Source organism: Aquarana catesbeiana, linkage group LG01, assembly GCF_042186555.1.
Source record: "Aquarana catesbeiana isolate 2022-GZ linkage group LG01, ASM4218655v1, whole genome shotgun sequence".
NCBI classification, from domain to species: domain Eukaryota; kingdom Metazoa; phylum Chordata; class Amphibia; order Anura; family Ranidae; genus Aquarana; species Aquarana catesbeiana.
The window spans coordinates 640,198,752-640,219,449 of record NC_133324.1 but is presented as its reverse complement, the minus strand read 5'-3'; the positions used below and the strand labels follow the sequence as shown (position 1 = coordinate 640,219,449).

Sequence of the window (20,698 nt, the reverse complement as noted above, 5' to 3'; positions counted from 1 at the left end):
GGCGCTGTGGGAGGGCTTTGGTTTAAGGTAAGTATTCCATCATTCTATAATTGCCTTACAGTTTTTTTTTTTTTACCAGCTGCAGTTAACAACTGCTTTAAGTGCAGTAATCCCTAGCAGCAAATCAGACTTTATCTTGTATTGCTCTGACTTAAGCAGCATTTAAAAATGAAAACTCTTTACTATATTAGGCTGTAGTTCTACAGTTATAGCAGTTTCCTTTATATATTGAAAATGCAATTTACAGTGTATATTGTAGTGGGACAGAATAATATACATAGCAACAAGCAGAAACAGAATTAAATTATATACCTCCATGCTCTGGGAATATGGGTCCTTTGGGTCACAGAGCGTAGTAGATATTCGGTGGTTGCCAGGGAAACAGCGTTGACTCACATTATGGGGTACTGGAAAGGTCTGCCGAATAATTGTTAACCTTCCAATCGACCTTCTGACCAGGTCCTGTACATCCAAGTCATTTATCTCCTGTTGAATGGAAAGATGAAAAATTATGGAAAATTCAGTGTTTCTCACATTGTTGTATTCAATATATACAGTACATATCTATCTATCTATCTATCTATCTATCTATCTATCTATCTATCTATCTATCTATCTATCTATCTATCTATCTATCTATCTATCTCTATAGATATAGATATATATCTATAGATATATCTATAGATATAGATATATCTATAGATATATATATATACAGTGCCTTGCAAAATTATTCACCCCCTTGGCTTTTTACCTATTTTGTTACATTACAGCCTTTAGTTCAATGTTTTTTTTAATCTGAATTATATGTGATGGATCAGAACACAATAGTCTAAGTTGGTGAAGTAAAATTAGAAAAATATATACATAAAACTATTTTTCAGAAATAAAAAAATATAATTGGCATGTGCGTATGTATTCACTCCCTTTGTTATGAAGCCCAAAAAAAGCTCTGGCGCAACCAATTACCTTCAGAAGTCGCATAATTAGTGAAATGATGTCCACCTGTGTGCAATCTAAATGTCACATGATCTGTCATTACATATACACACCTTTTTGAAAGGCCCCAGAGGCTGCATTACCTAAGCAAGAGGCACCACTAACCAAACACAGCCATGAAGACCAAGAAACTCTCCAAACAAGTAAGGGACAATGTTGTTGAGAAGTACAAGTCAGGGTTAGGTTATAAAAAAAATCCAAATCTTTGATGATCCCTAGGAGCATCATCAAATCTATCATAACCAAATGGAAAGAACATGGCACAACAGCAAACCTGCCAAGAGACGGCCGCACACCAAAACTCACGGACTGGGCAGGAAGGGCATTAATCACAGAGGCAGCACAGAGACCTAAGGTAACCCTGGAGGAGCTGCAGAGTTCCACAGCAGAGACTGGAGTACCTGTTAGACATGTGCATTTGTTTTCGTCCGAATGCATTTTCGTCCGAATTTCAGGTATTTTCGTTATCGTTTTAACAAATGATAACGAAAGTGCAGAATCTGAAAAACGAAAGATCCGACATAAACAAATGCTTTATTTTTGTTTTCGTTGTGACAACAGTTCGGTATAGATAGGAGATTCGACATGATGATGACAATAACAATCTGTGTCCATCAAACCTGTGGTCGAATGTGCCTAACCTTAACTCTATTAGTCCAAGATTATTCTACATAGAGAGAAAAGATTCGACATAGAGAGGAAAGATTTGACGTAGGAGAGAAAAGATTCGACGTAGGGGAGAAAAGATTCGATGTAGGGGAGAAAAGATAAATAAAAATAATGATGATGATGAATGTTATTGGCTGATTGTAACCAAAGAGGAGGAACAGTAAAATAACTAGAACTAAGTACACACGTACCTTGGCTTATGGTGTCTGCTGAAAGTTCTAAGAAGATTCGACGGAGCAGGTAAACTATATGGCGTCGTACAGTTTAGTTGCTCCGTCTAATCTTCTTTGAACATTCGACAGACACCATAAACCTTCAGTGACAGATTCGACCTTAATTTGGATTTTTGGACGAATGCAATTCTTAACGAAAAACGAAATAAATAAAAAAATGAATTTCGGGAGTAATTAAATAAATGTATTTTTCGGACGAAAACGAAATTCCGAAACAAAATATTTCAGTGTGCACATGTCTAGTATCTGTACATAGGACGACAATAAGTCGTACGCTCCATAGAGTTGGGCTTTATGGCAGAGTGGCCAGAAGAAAGCCATTACTTTCAGCAAAAAATAAAATGGCATGTTTTGAGTTTGCGAGAAGGCATGTGGGAGACTCCCAAAATGTATGGAGGAAGGTGCTCTGGTCTGATGAAACTAAAATTTAACTTTTTGGCCATCAAAGAAAACGCTATGTCTAGCGCAAACCCAACACATCACATCACCCAAAGAACACCATCCCCACAGTGAAACATGGTGGTGGCAGCATCATGCTGTGGGGATGTTTTTCAGCAGCTGGGACTGGGAAACTGGTCAGAGTTTAGGGAACGATGGATGGTGCTAAATACAGGGATATTCTTGAGCAAAACTTGTACCACTTTGTGTGTGATTTGAGGCTAGGACGGAGGTTCACCTTCCAGCAGGACAATGACCCCAAACACACTGCTAAAGCAACACTTAAGTGGTTTAAGGGGAAAAATGCAAATGTTTTGGAATGGCCTGGTCAAAGACCAGACCTCAATCCAATAGAAAATCTGTGGTCAGACTTAAAGATTGCTGTTCACAAGCGCAAACCATCCAACTTGAAGAAGCTGGAGCAGTTTTGCAGGGAGGAATGGGTAAAAATACCAGTGGTAAGATGTGGAAAGCTCATAGAGACTTATTCAAAGCGACTTGGAGCTGTGATAGTCGCAAAAGGTGGCTCTACAAAGTATTGGCTTTAGGGGAGTGAATAGTTATGCACATTGGCTTTTTCTGTTATTTTGTCCTATTTGTTGTTTGCTTCACAATAAAAAAAACATCTTCAAAGTTGTGAGCATGTTCTGTAAAATAAATGATGCAAATCCTCAAACAATCCATGTGAATTCCAAAAACAATTGCTAGTTATCCTTACAAATTGCATATAGTATACATATTATATACGTGATTAATCTTGTTCACTCTCTGCAAGAGACTTCTATTGACATAAATTTTTATTAGCATCTTTTGGGAATAACCCCCAACAGCTAACTTTTTTAAATTTACTATTTCAAGTGTCTGAGTGCACATATGCATTGGTCATTGGAATCAAGACATATATTACAAATATTTACATATAATAAAAAATAAAACTTTGTATAATTCAGATATATGCTCAAAAAAAAAAAAAAGCATACAAAATAAAAAATAATCAGCTTGCATATATTACAAGCAGTATCCTCTTTGTGATCTGAAATAAAATGAATGCATATTACAATAACAAATTACATTCAAGGACTTACAAGGTAAAACAATTACCTTGAACAGTGTGTTAACTGTTGATAGAGAGAGGGATGAATTAAGCATAGAAAATCTATAGCGAACATTTCTGAATTAAATCTGTCCCACCTGAAATCGTATATAAGTCTTTATTAGAAGTAGGTTGTATAACTATAATTGTATTGTCTCCTTTATCCTGTGTTAGACTGTAAAGATTCAACAATGGTGTATGTAGAACATAATGGGCAACAAATATTAAACTTATTTTTAAAAAGTGATATTTTCATCGAAGAAAAACAATAACTTGTTCATGTTTTTTCCTCTACAAGGATATGTACAGACAACATTTTTAAGGTGTATTTACCATATGCATATTGACTACACAGGGCTGAATGTTCTATGATTTGCATAACAATTACTTTAAATGGAGATCATAAGAGCTATAAACATTCATGCTGTCAAATGCCTGCTACACAAAAAATAGGTTTTGGTGGGTTTAAAGGGTAACAAAAATGAGCACTGAAAGAATGTAAATGCAATAAGATGCAACCACGGAAAAGCTACTGTGATGCTAATAAAACCTCACCTGAGAAAATACATTGTTCATACAAAGCTGGCTATAAATGAGGTTTTCACTAGATTAATAGCACATTCATAAAAACAGAATAACATTTTCATTGTGCAAGCCTATACATAATATCATATTTGTAGTTGCAAAAAGTGCTACTATTGACTTGATTTCTACCTATCAACTCCCTATAGATCAGCTTGCAGACAAGTGAATGGTAAGGCACCACTAGAAGCCAAACACAAGTGCTGAATGCAACTGTGCTAACAAGAAAGGTGGTGAAAACAAGATGAGCAGACAGATGACCTCATCAGTTTGCTGCTGCTCTGTCCAGTCAACCTACTGGAGCTAGATAGAGAATACTACTGTAGTATTTCAGCTGTCAATGACTGTAATAGACAAAGTGGTGTCATCTGCAAGGCTGTGCTGTATAACTGGTTGGACAAATAAAAAAATACCTTGTCGGGAAAAGCAGCTCCCTAATATGTATTTCATCTGTGTATTGAGCTGTTTACTTGCATTTCAGCTCTAAAAACCCAGTGAGTGCTATTAATTACAGGCAGAAAAAGGTATGATCAATAGCTTCCAAAAACCCCTGTTGTAGTAAATACTGTGGGTACTACTGTATGTCTCATCAGTTGTATTTTAAATATGTGGTCTCTCCAAATTCACAAGGATTGTCTCAGTATTTAGTGTAAAAATGAATTTGATCTTACCAAAAGTAGGTATAGTGGCATTGAGGTAAGACAAGCTACAGCAAATTCAATCAAAATGTCTGAAATGTGTGCAAAGAAGAATACCATTTAAAAAAGACCCACTTTTGTGGTTTAAAATATTGTCTCTTGTCCAAACAAGACATCACCTTGAACAAATACAAAAATATGGGGTAATGATGTGCTGCAATTGGAAAGCAGCATTTTGTTTTTCAGCAAAGTCAGACAAAAGCAAATTTTTGATAGTAAATAAACACATAGCAATTAAAAATATAGGCATGTTTTTTCTTGCATGATTACATGGGTCTAGCTTTGACAAGTTAAGTATGCATATCTCATACTTGACCAATCCCGGTGAGAGATGTAAATCAATGTAATAGTCACTGCTACTACAGTGATGGTAGAAGCCTTCCGGTTCCAATGCTAAGCAGCTGCTCTCTTGCATAGTAACCACAGGGGGGCTTTCACTCTGCACTGACACTACCATTCAGAGAAAGCTTTGTATTTAGTTTGAATGAGTACAAGACTTTCTCTGTTTTAGGTGAAGAACATGACATCAGGACTCCACCTTGTCCAACCAGAGAGCTCCTTGTATTTGAAAAAATACAAGGCTGTCTCTGAATGGTGACAGTGCAGAACAAGAAGCCCCCTGTGATTACGATGCAGAAGGGTAGATGCTTGACATTCGACCTGGAAGATTACTGATATCACTGTAGTAGTGATGACTACTACTATGATTAGCAGCTTACAGGCATCTTTCAGGTATGAGATATGCATATTTACATTGGTCCAATGTAACAATGCAAGAAAAAGCATAACTAAATTTCAACTTTAGAACAGGGTAGTTTCACAAGCTTTCAACCCTTCCATCATGTTCTTTATACTATATCTTAAAAAATAAAATACATTTTATGTCATAGCTATATATAGGGGGTTATTTACGAAAGACAAATCCACTTTGCACTGCAAGTGCACTTGAAAGTGCACTGAAAGTACACTTGGAAGTGCAGTCGCTCTAAATCTAAGGGGTAGATCTGAAATGAGGGGAAGCTCTGCTGATTTTATTCATCCAATCATGTGCAAGCTAAAATGCTGTTTTTTATTTTCCTTGCATGTCCCCCACGGATCTACAGTGACTTTACTTCCAAGTGCACTTTCAGTACACTTTCAAGTGCACTTGCAGTGCAAAGTGGATTTTACATAAACATATAATGAATGTCACCTGAGAAGTCTTTTTACAGTCACGATGGGAAACAATTGTCTTTGGATATTCAGTAGTCTCATTCTGGCTTCAGTCAGAACAATCAATTCCCAGGAATAGTTTTCCCAGGCAATCCATAATCTTTTTGCCAGGCCAGTATCAGTGGTGTCTCCATAAATTGTATACATTTGTTTATTTATGCCAGATTTCTTTAAAAAACACCTTTGGTGGTCCTGATCTTGCAACCTCAATCATATGACTATGGTCAATTTTCCTTATTCAAGCTTTTTTAAAAAAAATCTATAATCAGATTTAAAGGCTTATTACAGATCATCTTGCAGAAAGGCCTGTGCAACGCATTCCCAGAGACCGTGAGGTTAACTCCTGTTCCTGGACAACGTGTTGCCGAGGCTTCGGTCAGTCAAAGAAGGAGCGGTGGAGAAGGTGGCCGTCTGACCGATGCATTCAGTCAATTTTTTAGTCCGCAGCCCCAAGGTATAATCGGTTCCAGCAACGATTGCCAGTGTCTCTTTTACATGGTGCAGGAATACCTAGGGGCAAGATCTGACTTGGACACCTTTCCGACCGAAAATTTTCTGGGTTGCTGGGTCATGAGGATGGATCACTGGCCAGAGCTTGCACAGTATGCAATTGAGCTACTGGCCTGTCCTGCATCCAGCTTTCTTTCGGAACGCACATTCAGTGCTGCTGGAGGCTTTGTAACCGCTCACAGGGTGCGCCTGTCCCCCGACTCGGTCGATCGACTGAACTTCATAAAAATGAATCAGTCTTGGATCACCTCCAGATACCAAGCACCTGATGCTGATGTAACCGAATAAATTTTTTTGAAATGTCAGATCCCTTCAAGACTGCCTATGCTGATGCTGAGTGACTATCCTGTTATGCTGAGTCACTATCCTCTTCCTCCTCAATGATCATGCTGATAGCTTGTAAGAATATTTTTGTTTCTGGGCACCGCCACCAGTGGCTAAGGCCCAATTTTTCAGCCCCTGTTTAACAGGGGCATGTAATTACAATTTTTGATGCAATTCTTTGCAGCAGGGCTCATTCCTGCGGTCCAACTAGAGTATCTGTGAGGGGTTGCAGTGTTGTGGCACCAGCACCAGTGCCTAAGGCCCAATTTTTCTGTCCCTGTTCAACAATGGGGTTCTAACGTTCGTGCAAAGTTTCGGTCCTTTCGCAGGTTCTGGTGCGAACCGAACCGGGGGGTATTCGGCTCATCCCTACTCAGGAGGGTTGGGCAGAGACCATGGCATCATGGCATATAAACTGAACACAGAGATTCAGGTATCTCTAAAGAGGAAGAGCAGACACACAAACTGTCCATGCCATCATGGATCTACTTCTGTGCTTGCCATGCTCGAATGAAATGAGTGCAAAGGAGAATTGGCAGGATCACTAGGTATTTTAGTGCAACTGAATTACTCAAAAAGAAAAGGAACTTTATTGTGAAGAAATTGCATTCTACTTTTTTTCTCCCGGTCCCCTTTTTAGGACAACAATTAACAGTGGGACCACACAACCTTCGCTAAAAGATTATTAATTCCACTAAACTATTACCTCATTAGATGATGCACACGCAGAGAGAGAGGGGGAACGGGTGTCCCCTCTCCCTCTTTCCCTTCTTCTACTACCCCTTCCTACTTCTTTCTTTATTATTCTCCTACCTCACACACCTATATCAGATAAATTTTTTGCTATCTTAAGATTATTCAACGATACTATAATCTTTACTCTATCCCAAAGTTGTTAGTTACTAGATCTGCGTAATTGTAATCACATGCAAAGGATTTTCTATGGATATCTGTTTGCTTATTATCCAAGTAAGATGTTTCTTTTATCCAAAGACTACATACTTCTATGTACTTAAAAGGAAGTAAAGTCTTATTTTGTATATAATAAGGCTTACCTGTAGGTACTGTGAATATCTCCTAAACTTGTACAGTTTAGGAGATATTCAGAGTGCATGCAGCCAATAACGTCATCGGCGCATGCCTTCCATGCCAGACCTTCAGAGCCCTTGCCGTATCACTTCAATGCATGGGAGTGATGTCATTGCGGCCCCGCCAACTCACACCACTGGAGCCTGTGAACCCGAAATAAACATTGGGGAAGGTGTCAGCCATCTCAGCAGTGTGCGGGCTCCACTTGAGGGCTTTGTTCTAAGGTAAGTATACTAGCTCATTATGCCTTTGTCTTACAGTCCCCCCCCAGGGTTTTCAACCTCTTTAAACTTCAAATATTGTATATTGATATCTTTTGCCTTTTCAATTTGTCAGTTGTTTGACATATATCTTATGTCTGTTTCATTTAATTCAATAAAAATTTACGAAACAAAAAAAAAAAGGGAAAAGGCTAGTGTTAAACAAAAACCGAATGAAAACACAGATACATTTAATAGATTTGAACTTTTGGGGTAAGATATATTTTAAGTTACAGTGGCTCTGTCAGGGTCTAAAAATAAAATTGAAGTTCTCTGCAATTGGAGGGTTCAAATCTAAAATCTCTGGTGACCCAAGACTCCTACCCTCATCAGACTCTTTGGGAGACATCTGTGTCCCTTAGGTCACTGCATGACAAAGCAGTGATATAGGGGTCAGAAAATGCAGGGGCATACAGGCATCTGACACTTCAGTGATTATCAAATAATGCAGTTTTTGACAGAGGTTGTGGTACTGGGATAGAGTCAAGGTAAGGGACAAAGGCTGCCAAAGAGGTTAATATACCTTTTTTATTACAGGTAACTTCCAACCCAAACTTTTAGAGCCTTACAGGTTCTAGTTAATGATTGTATGCCATACTAAATAAGCCACACTCACTCTGGACAAACCCAGCAAGATTTAATGTCATTGACGCTGATATTCTGAGATGCTGATTTACTGTTGATCCTGTCCTACATTTACTGTTAAAACCTTTATTTGTTGAACTGTCATCGTAAAACAGTATGAAGTCACACACATTTGGAGCAGGCCTTACAATTCTCCAAAATGTTCATCATCAAAAAAATCAAAGTTTGTTGTGCTCACTACCTGTTCAACGTTTTGTGTGCATTTGTTTACCATTGTTTACTTACAGAAGAACTTTAAAACAAACCAGAAATTAATTCTTATGGCCCCTTTCACACTTGTGCGACTTGTCTTGCGACTTGGGACTGCAAAGTCGCATGACAAGTCATACCCCATGATTTCCAATGAGTACCATTCATATCTGTGCAACTTCAAGTTGCAGCGACTTCATAGTAATCCCTGCACTAGTTTGGTCCGACTTTGATGCGACTTAAGGTCCATAGACCTCAAGATTACACAGGCATTGCTTCAAGTCGCATCAAAATCATGGCAAAATCATTTTGTTTTAGTTAGTATAGAGTAAGGAAAGATCAGAAGCCCTGTTATGTTTTTATTGCTGCATGAGGCTCACCCTCTTTATCTGTCCTGGTGACCCCTATTACAGAGACAGAAAGTGATGGGAAATCAAAAGTTTTGGAAATGTTACAGGTATTGGAGGTGAGGAGAAATCTTCTATTAGGGTCACCTGTTCTAACTACAGCTGTCTTGGAGGTAAATTCCCTTTACTTACAGATTTTCTCTCACTTCCTGTTGTATCACTGGGACATTAAGTGAAGGAAAATCTCTCCAATTGGATACAGACAGCACAAAATAAACCGATAAAGGTGGCAACACTTTCCTACTCTTTAAAAATAAGACAAGTGGCCATTCACTAAAATTAGAAGAAAAGCGATTTAACCTTAAACTGCGTAGAGGGTTCTTTACTGTAAGAGCGGTAAGGATGTGAACTTCCCTTCCATAGGCAGTGGTTTCAAAGGGGAGCATCAATAATTTAAATAAACTTTTAGAAAAGCACCTGAACGACCACAACATACAAGGATATACAATGTAGTACTGACATAAAATCACACACATAGGTTGGACTAGATGGACTTGTGTCTTTTTTCAACCTCGCCTACTATGTAACTATGTAACTAAAAAAAAAAAAGTTTTAGTTATCCATACACTCTAACAAAATGTGTTTAAATGGACAGTTCTGTAGAAAGAGTATTAAGAAGGAACTAAATAAATAATGAAACCTGCAGTTACTTTAATGCTCCAAATTCAATCAATACAGACTGATGGACAGAAAAGTGAAGACCATATCAAAACTCACTGAAATGTCTAAGAATGTGTGAAGTAAGTCTTTCAGATTTAGCAAATTGAAGGTCATCTTTAACTTTAGTTGGATACTTTGGAGCTGAATCAATAGCACACACATCAAACCAGAAATAAAGCTAAAAATTCTGAAGTTTAGCAAAGAAAAAAGAATCAAAGACTTTTGTAACTTCATTGCAAGGTATTGTAGGTTAAGTCTATCATGATGCTAGTCCATGAAGTTGTGTTTGAACTCCATCAAGTCTAATGCCGCGTACACACGGTCGGACTTTTCGTCTACAAAAGTCCGACAGCCTGTCCGACAGACTTCCTGCGGACTTTCGGCGGACTTGCAGCAGACTTTCTAACGAACGGACTTGCCTACACACGACCACACAAAAGTCCGACGGATTCGTACGTGATGACGTACACCGGACTAAAATAAGGAAGTTCATAGCCAGTAGCCAATAGCTGCCCTAGCATGGGTTTTTGTCCGTCGGACTAGCACACAGACGAGCGGATTTCGGGGTCCGTCGTAGTTACGACGTAAAGATTTGAAGCATGTTTCAAATCTAAAGTCCGTCGGATTTGAGGCTGAAAAAGTCTGCTGAAAGTCCGGAGAAGCCCACACACGATCGGATTACCAGCCAGCTTTAGTCCGTCGGCGTCCGTTGGACTTTTGTAGACGAAAAGTCCGACCGTGTGTACGCGGCATAATGGTTCTTTCATTTAAAGCTAATCAGTGGGCTCATCAGTGTTCAGTTACATGCAGGATTGGCGCATGTAGTTCTAGCAGTTCTAGTTCATAAAGAAACAAACAACATAGCAACTCAAAGTCACTAGCTGACATTCTGAAGGTCATCCAAATAAGCAGGTAGAGAACATCAGTATTAGGTAAAAACAAATTTGAGGTTGGAGTAATCAGGGACATTATTATTGCACCATATTCAGGTCCATTGGTACCAGTGTCGCCAACCTACCAGATTGAAATTTACTGGCACAACCCCCAAGATTTACTGGCACCACCAAGTTTTTACTGGCATTTCACAAAAGTTCCAAAATTACATTTTTAGTTCTAAATTTCAGTATTTAGGCTACAAACAGGTATGCTAGGCAAATAGTAATGTGATTTAAGGTAGATATTAAGGTAAAAAAACATATTTTTGTTATTTTCAACATAATAAGGAATTATCTAGTCCAATCACCTCCTGCCTCCATCACCTGTCACCATTACTCCCTGCCTCCAACACCCCCTGCCAGACTGCCTCCATCCCCCTCTGCCACCAACACCACCTGCTCCAGTCCATCCCCCTCTGCCTCCATCCCCCTCTGCCACCAACACCACCCGCTCCAGTCCACCCCCCTCTGCCACCATCCCCTTCTGCCACCGACCCCCTCTGCCACCATCATACCATGTCTCACCCCCCCCTCTGCCTCCATCCCCCTCTGCCACTATCTCCCTCTGCCACCATCACCACCTGCTCCATCCCCCTCTGCCATCATCACCCCCTGCCACAATCCCCCTCTGCCAGACTGCCTCCACCCCCCTCTGCCACCATCATACCATGTCTCCACCCCCCCCCCTCTGCCACCATCACTCCCTGCCTCCATCTCCCTCTGCCACCAACACCACCTGCTCCAGTCCATCCCCCTCTGCCACCATCCCCTTCTGCCACCAACCCCCTCTGCCACCATCATACCATGTCTCCACCCCCCCCTCTGCCACCATCACCCCCTGACACCATCCCCCCTCTGCCAGACTGCCTCCATCCCCCTCTGCCTCCATCCCCCTCTGCCACCAACACCACCTGCTCCAGTCCATCCCCCTCTGCCACCAACACCACCTGCTCCAGTCCATCCCCCTCTGCCACCATCCCCTTCTGCCACCGACCCCTCTGCCACCATCATACCATGTCTCCACCCCCCCTCTGTCTCCATCACACCCTGCCTGCATCCCCCTCTGCCACTATCTCCCTCTGCCACCATCACCACCTGCTCCATCCCCCTCTGCCATCATCACCCCCTGCCACAATCCCCCTCTGCCACCATCATACCCTGCCTCCACCCCCCTCTGCCACCATCACCCCCTGCCAGACTGCCTCCACCCCCCTCTGCTACCATCACCCCCTGCCAGACTGCATCCACCCCCCCCCTCTGCCACCAACACCACCTGCTCCAGTCCATCCCCCTCTGCCACCAACACCACCTGCTCCAGTCCATCCCCCTCTGCCACCATCCCCTTCTGCCACCGACCCCCTCTGCCACCATCATACCATGTCTCACCCCCCCCCTCTGCCACCATCACACCCTGCCTCCATCCCCCTCTGCCACCATCACCCCCTGACACCATCCCCCCTCTGCCAGACTGCCTCCATCACACCCTGCCTCCATCCCCCTCTGCCACCATCCCCCCTCTGCCAGACTGCCTCCATCACACCCTGCTTCCATCCCCCTCTGCCATCATCACCCCCTGCCACCATCCCCTCTGCCACCATCATACCCTGCCTTCACCCCCTCTGCCACCATCACCCCCTGCCACAATCCCCCTCTGCCACCATCATACCCTGCCTCCACCCCCCTCTGCCACCATCCCCCTCTGCCAGACTGCCTCCATCCCCCTCTGCCTCCATCCCCCTCTGCCACCAACACCACCTGCTCCAGTCCACCCCCCTCTGCCACCAACACGACCTGCTCCAGTCCACCCCCCTCTGCCACCATCCCCCTCTGCCACCAACACGACCTGCTCCAGTCCATCCCCCTCTGCCACCATCACCATCTGTCACCGTCGGCTGGGCTGTCACTCTATCCCAGACTCCCCCCGGTTCCCGTAGACTCTGGATTGCCTGGTCCTGGATGCAGGGCTCCCCTCCATTCCGCCGGCGCGTGCTGCTCAGCCTCCGAGACCTGCTGCTCCAGTCCAGTGCTCCAGATTAGTGTTACAGACTTTAAATGTTGGTGCGCCTGGTGGCGGGATGTGCTAATACATCACTCGCCTTGCCACCAGTAAAGCGCGCCAGCGCCGCTCAGCCTCCGTGAGATCCGCCCCCCCCGCCGGCCGAATAGAGGATCTGCTCGGCAAGCTCCGGAACTGCGCATGCGCAGTTCCAAGCCGGACCGATCATGGCTATTTTTTACTGGCACATTCCCGCTACTACGGACATTTACGGGCGGGGAAAAAAGTGCCCGTTTTTACGGGCTGCCCGTAAAAATACGGGCTGTTGGCAACACTGATTGGTACTCTTAACAACATAGTTGCTTCAGGCAAAACAATTCTAAAAGCAGCCAGGGCAAGGTTATCAAACCACTTCCATTGTACAGCTACACATTTGTTGCAGTCACTTGCAGGAAACTGAGCCTCTTCTTCTACTATGGGTACAAAAATAGCACATCACCAATGGCTTTATTCAGCAGCCTTTCACTAAAGTAATAACATGCAGGAATAAAAATGAGGGTCCATAGCAGTGGTTCTCAACTCCTGTCCTCAGGACCCACTAACAGGCCAGGATTGCAAGACAACAGAAATACATCACAGATGATATAATTTGCTGCTCAGTGACTGCGATATTCTAGTCTGCATCTCCCCAAGGTAATACTTAAAATCTGGCCTGTTAGTGGGTCCTGAGGACAGGAGTTGAGAGCCACTGGTCTATAGGTACATGTTTTTTTAGTTCAAATCAATTTAGGAGGAGGGAGGGAAGGTGAGGGGGAGGTCTTCTCTGGGATTATTGTTACATGAATGTTTGAATATATGAATTCTAATTATTTTGTATATGAAAATCCAAATAAAGAAAAAAAAAATCAATGTAGATCAACTGATACTGCTACTGGCAGTGGCAGTGCATCTATAAGGGCGCACGGGCACCCCCCCTCTCTTCAGCCACCCCTCTAGCACCAATAGATAGATTCATGCATTGCATGAATTTAACTATTGTCGCCACTACCTCCCCCTATTCAGGTGCCCGGCCCCTTTTTGGGCGCCAGGCGCCTGAATTACAGTGGCAGGGTTTTTTTTTTAAGCACCTGATTAGGCTTCAAAAAAGGTGACCTGTGAGCGATCACTCAGCTGTGTTAGAAAAGCGAATCTGTTACCCGTCACCTGATTGGTTGAAACAACAGGTGCTGTGATTGGACGCCTATCAGGCATCCAGTCATAGCAGAGGATGGGAAGGGAGGACGGGAGAAGACATTGAGGAGCTGTCCCACCGCCATCGAGACAGGGTAAGTACAGACGGCAGGCGGGGGGCACACTGGCAGCATTTGATGTGGCACAGTGGCTGCGTTTTATGGGGCACAGTGGGAGCATTTGATGGGGCACAGTGAGGCTGCATTTCATGGGCACAGTGAGGCTGCATTTCATGGGGCACAGTGAGGCTGCATTTCATGGGCACAGTGGCTGCATTTGATGGGCACAGTGGCTGCATATGATGGGCACAGTGGCTACATTTGATGCTACACAGTGACTGCATTCGATGGGGCACAGTGGCTGTATTTGATGTTGCACAGTGGCTGCATAAGATGGGCACAATAGCTGTATTTGATGTTGCACAGTGGCAGCATTTGATGGCACAGTGGCAGCATTTAATATGGCACAGTAGCTGCATTGGATGGGCACAGTGGCTGCGATTGATGGGCACAGTGGCTGAATTTGATGGGCACAGTGGCTGCAAATGATGTCACCATGGCTGCATATGATGGGCACAGTGACGACATTCAATGCTGCACAGTGGCTGCATTCGATGGGGACAGTGGCTGCATAAGATGGACACAGTGGCTGCATAAGATGGGCACAATAGCTGTATTTGATGGAGCACAGTGGCAGCATTTGATGGCACAGTGGCAGCATTTTATATGACACAGTGGCTGCATTTGATGGGCACAGTGGCTGCATTTGATGGGCACAGTGGTGGCAATTGATGGGCACAGTGGCTGCGTTTGATGGCACAGTGGCTGTGTTTGATGGCACAGTGGCTGCATTTGATGGTACAGTGGTGTCAATTGATGGGGCTTTTTTCAGAATTTTTCAGTTTGTGTGCGCCCACCCCCCCCAAAAAAATTTTAAGCACCAGCCATCACTGGTGGCTGGTGAGAGAGCTCATGCACACTAAAGCACTGGAGTGGAGTTGAATAGTCTTGCTTTAAATGAACTCTTTAATGGCAGAAAATAAAGTGCTGTCAAGAGGAAATGGGGTAGAGTAGGGATACGTGAATCTGCTTGGGAACCTTGTTCTAAGTTGGTGAACTTTGCAATAATCCAAATAAATTCTATAAGGGCAAATACATTCTGGCTATTTGTAGTTCTAATAAGCAGGCAATTGTCAAAACAAAGGACCAAAGTTAGGAAAATAAAGGTAAAAAAAAACTGTATCTCTGCCCTACAGAACTGGCAGCATTTCCTAACTGATCCAACACATGCTGGCAATATGACTGCTGTGGGTCCACCCATTTACAGAAAGTCAGACTTCAAATTATTGGCTTTTGTCACTCATCTGAACAGGGCCAAAGACTAAGCATTGTATAACAGATACTGTAGTTATAAATTCTGGCAGTGAACCTGTGAAGCTTTTGGCAAAATGTTTGTCTATTACAAACTTTGCGAATCTTGAGGATTTGCTGCAGACCCATGGGTGAACCTGAACCTCATCCCTACTGTTAGGTAAATAAGGTAGACACCTAGAGTTGCACATGAATGACAGGCCATTCTGACAGGCTAAGCTCCATTTCTTCTTGGTAGTGTCAAACTTCCAACTGCTAACCCCGAACACTTTGTTATTGGTCCACCACTAATATGTGTTGCCTCACTGGCATATAAGTATGTGTAAAGAGCAGAAAGTGGTAGAAATGGTTCCAGAAGGAGACAGAAGTTTACCCATCACAGTGGTACAGCATGAAAAAAAACGGGGGAGGACCAGAGGGTCACAAGACAGGGTCAATCAATGAGGAACACACTGGCTATAATTATAAATTAAAACATTTTATTGTAAATATATCAAAAAGAAGTTTCCACCCACCCCTATTTTTTTGTTTTCACAGTGGTACAGCATTTGGGCAATGGCATCAAACTGTGGCCTGCTGAAGTATTTGCAGGAAGGAAGAGAACTGAAGGAAGGAAGCACCAGAAGAGTCACACACCTAGCACTGAAACTCACAGGGGTATTTCTTATAACAAGCACAGTCTAGCTGACACATTTCTAAATTTGAATATGAACTTTAATATTTAACTGATTGCTATTGACAACACATAATCCATTGCATTTTTATACTGCCAAAAATAAAGGGAAGTATGTTTCTCAAGCAGGAGCGGACTGACAACTTATGGGCCCCCAGGCATTAGGAGATTATAGGGCCCCCAGGCTTACAGATGGCCGCCATGTGGCAGCCATCTTTTTTAGGGGAGGGGCACCAAGCTTGGTGACATGCAGAGTGGCAGAAGACTTAGAGCTGGTGACCCAGTAAAGGCGCCTGGAGCCTCTCATGGGCAGTGCCACCTTATCAACATCATGGGTTCCTGGGCAAAATACTGCACTGGGACTCCTACCAGGGGGATGGTGACCTGTGATATGCCTAGTGCACCATGGTGAACAATGGGCATGGCCAGTGGGGGAGTCTTAAAGGAGGATTGAACAGAATCTGCACCTGCTGTATACAAGGTAAACATATGCCATAGACCTTTTACCCATAAAATTCTACTTACTGTCTCGCAACTGATAAGCTCATAGACAGACACAAATAAATCTCATTTAGGATCATTTGTTTTTAAAATAAAATGTTTCCATTATATATGTTTTTTAATGCACAAAAAAAAAGATATTTTTGTTTTACTGAGGCAACCTTACAGAAGAACTTAATTAAAACCATCAACTGTTAAGACATTGTACACCTTGGTCAGGTCTACGTACAGTATAATGTATAGAGTACAGGGGTCAGGAGTAAGTAACAAACAAAACAACATATAGAGTACAGAAGTCAAGATGAGAGCTAAGCTCACATGAGAGCCCTCCCTTACATCAAAGTCCCAACATTCTCCATATACATCACAGTCCACAGAGTCCCACCCTATGGCAGAGCCACCAGAGTGCCACTTTACGGCAGAGCCCCACCTTACAGCAGAGCCCCCAGTGTGCCACCTTACGGCAGAGCCCCACCTTATGGCAGAGCCCCCAGTGTGCCACCTTACGGCAGAGCCCCCAGTGTGCCACCTTATGGCAGAGCCCCACCTTACGGCAGAGCCCCCAGTGTGCCACCCTATGGCAGAGCCCCCAGAGTGGCACCCTACAGCACAGCCCCCAGTGCACCACCCTATGGCACAGCCCCCAGTGTGCCACCCTATGGCACAGCCCCCAATGTGCCACCCTACGGCACAGCCCCCCAGTGTTCCACATTCCATCAGTATACCCTTACACACACCTTTGCACCTTAGAGCTTAGTGTGGTAGGAAGCTGGCGGGAAAAGGCTTTAAAAAAAAAATCCACATGGTGCAGGCTCTGAACTGCTCATGTGCAGTCGTAGAGCCAGCAGAATAGTGAACTGCTGTGGTTGGCCTCAGATCAGGCATGTGAATAAAAGCCATGCTTGATGTGTACCATGATATCACTGCACAGGTGTGTACCCAGACCTGCCTGCTGCCTGATCCGATTTCAAGTTCAGCAGTTCACCATTCAGCTGCCTCTGAATGGCTGCAAGGGCATTTTTTACGGGCATGGGATTGTTAGATCGACTTCTGTTGAATGGCAGTGGGCACACATGAATCATACAGTATACACACACTCATGCACAGTATACACACACACACTCATGCACAGTTTATACACACACGCATGCACAGTATACACACACGCACAGTACACACAGACGCACACATGCACAGTACACATACACATGCACGCATGCACAGTGCGCACACACGCATGCACAGTACACACAGACACATGTGTGCACAGTACACACACATACGCATGCACAGTATATACACACACGCATGCACAGTATACACACACACGCACAGTACACACAGACACACACATGCACAGTACACATACACATGCACACATGCACAGTGCACACACACGCATGCACAGTACACACAGACACATGTGTGCACAGTACACACACACATGCATGCACAGTATACACACATGCACAGTACACACAGACACACACATGCACAGTACACACACATGCATGCACAGTACACACAGACATACACATGCACAGTACACCCACACACGCACAGTACACACAGACACATGCATGCACAGTACACACACACACGCATGCACAGTACACATAGACACACGCATGCACAGTACACACACACACACGCATGCACAGTACAGACAGACACGCGCATGCACAGTACACACAGACACACACAGTAAACACACACCCATGCGCAGCACACACACACGCATGCACAGTACACACACAGACACATGCATGCACAGTATACACACAGACACACACACAATCACGCATACATATATACATAAATACAGTATACATATATACAGTATACACACACACTATACAACACAGACACACAGTATACACACACCAGCACTTTTCATCCAAAAATCAGTCTGATGCAACACACTGCTGCCTCTATCTCCTGGCATGCCCAAGCAGCTCACAGACACAGGAAGTGGTAATGCAGGTGAGGGGGACTGTGCCTGTGTACTGGTGGACAGGTAATGAGTAGGGAGGTGTAGTAGAGATTGGAATAGAAGTTCAGATCATGTCTTTCCTCCAGAAGCAGTGCACTTCTCCTCACACAGAAAATTGATCTAACTGTTTCAGAGGCAGGAGCAGCCATACTAGAGGAAACACATCCTCCCCCCTCCTCACCAGGGTAAACCACTGATAAGAATACACTCAGCTTAGTTAGGTTACCTTCTTTTAGGCAGCAGTCTGTCCCACACTGCAGGCTGTGTCCCCTCTCTCCTCTCCTCTCCTCCAGCAGTCGACATCTCCTGCTCATATCTGAAATAAGGAGAAGGGGGCGGGTACACTGTGTTCCCAATGGCCGAGGAGGCAATGGGGCAGCTACAATCTTGGTATTCATATATCAAAAGTATGTTGGTAAGGGACATTTCAGGGACAGATGTAAAAAAGCACAGATTTTTTACATACTGTCCCTGGTTTTACTGAGGCTGACCACCCTGGTCAGTCGGCCCCTGTTCTCAAGTTATACATTTTCCTGAATGGTGAAATGTAAGATGTGCTTTACATAATGAAAATCCATTCTTTAATTTTCCATTACTCTGTAAATCAATTGAGATATACGTCAGTGCAATCTGTGCCTGTTATTTATGAAGTGTATCTTGCTTATACAGAAGACAAGCGGTTCTGAGGCTTTGCTGAGACCCCGTTTTGAAAAGGTATATTAGCTGTTTTTCCTTGGTCTTTTGAATAAACTATACCTGCTTTGCACAGCCCTAAGGCACATTGATGGATTATTTCATCCATTTGTCATTTATGCTCCGAATTAAATATAGATTTTCTGAAGCAAAATAACACCTGGCATCTGCCAGGTTCAGAGTAATATCCTGCATTTCTGGTCAATTAATCCATAATGTACCATAGATAATGTTCTTTCTTGGTATAAAATGTATGTCAGTTGCAGCAAGGCCAAAAAAATACACCTTTCTCAAATTCTATCAGTAATGGTCCAGAGAAAGGGAAAATAGTTACAATGCACAATGCAATATATTGCTAATGGAAACAAGCAGAAAATGAGAGGCGTGACCTATCGTGCCCCTAAGATGGGCACTTAAGATCTGGCAAAAGGTGGAGATAAAAAGCACCTCACGGCCACTACACTCACCAAAAATTAGCAAAATCTGGTGCAATCCACTGACAATCAAGTCCTTCACGGACTCTGGGACTCAACTGAGCCGTAACATACCCCAAATCTTTTGGACACAGCAACCAGACTCCCTTGTGCTCTCTCAAACACCTGAGGCCTCTGCGGCATCTTAGCTGTACCCAATACTTTCCAGATGGGCATGCCTGTTAAACTAAACTATTCTAGCCATACTATGCTTCAACTGACACATTCAAGCTGCCATCCTATAAAATGTAAATGGCACATTGCTTCTGGATGTTGTGACTTTACCGGCTCATACGTTTCATTGACCAAACCCTTCTGTCTCTCAATGATGGGTGTATTTGCTGGACCTAGAATAATTTACCTCTCCAGGTATATCCTTGGTGGTCTCCTGCAGCTAAACTATCTGTCTGTATGATTTGACTTTTAAAAATGGAATTCTACATTTTAACATTTTTTGGTCTTGCCTTTCTCCTTAAACATGTGCTTGTGAAGCTGTATTATTGTTATAATTGTTCATCTTACCTTAAATACTGTGGAATATATATTTATCCCATTGACTGGTATTCTGTCAGGTTTGGGGAGAGCTTAAATGTCCCATGATGTAAATCCATCTCACACCGCCTGTTGCAGCTTTTTTTTTTTCTTTTTTTGACTCGGGCAGCGTGAGATGGATTTACATCATGGGACATTTTTTTTTAATCTTTTAATAAAGTACTTGTCCAAAAGTGTCTCCTGTCTTTTTTACTATTTTTGACACTTTTTGTGTGAAATGGTAGGGGTACAATCTACCCGTTATCAATTCACATGGGGGGGCGGGATCTGGGGG

The 20,698-nt window shown here is 43.2% G+C and overlaps 1 protein-coding gene across 2 annotated transcripts in view; it reads right to left on the bottom strand.

The window, feature by feature from the left end:
• Positions 1-20,698, bottom strand: part of GRID2 (glutamate ionotropic receptor delta type subunit 2) — a 1,754,345-nt gene that overhangs the window by 702,929 nt on the left and 1,030,718 nt on the right. For both annotated transcript variants that reach the window (XR_012236183.1, XM_073601045.1), the window contains exon 6: positions 313-486. Coding sequence is in view for 1 of the 2 variants with exons in the window: in XM_073601045.1 (XP_073457146.1) it covers positions 313-486 (174 nt within the window). In the remaining variant the exon portion in view is untranslated. The remainder of the gene's footprint in view (positions 1-312; positions 487-20,698) is intronic.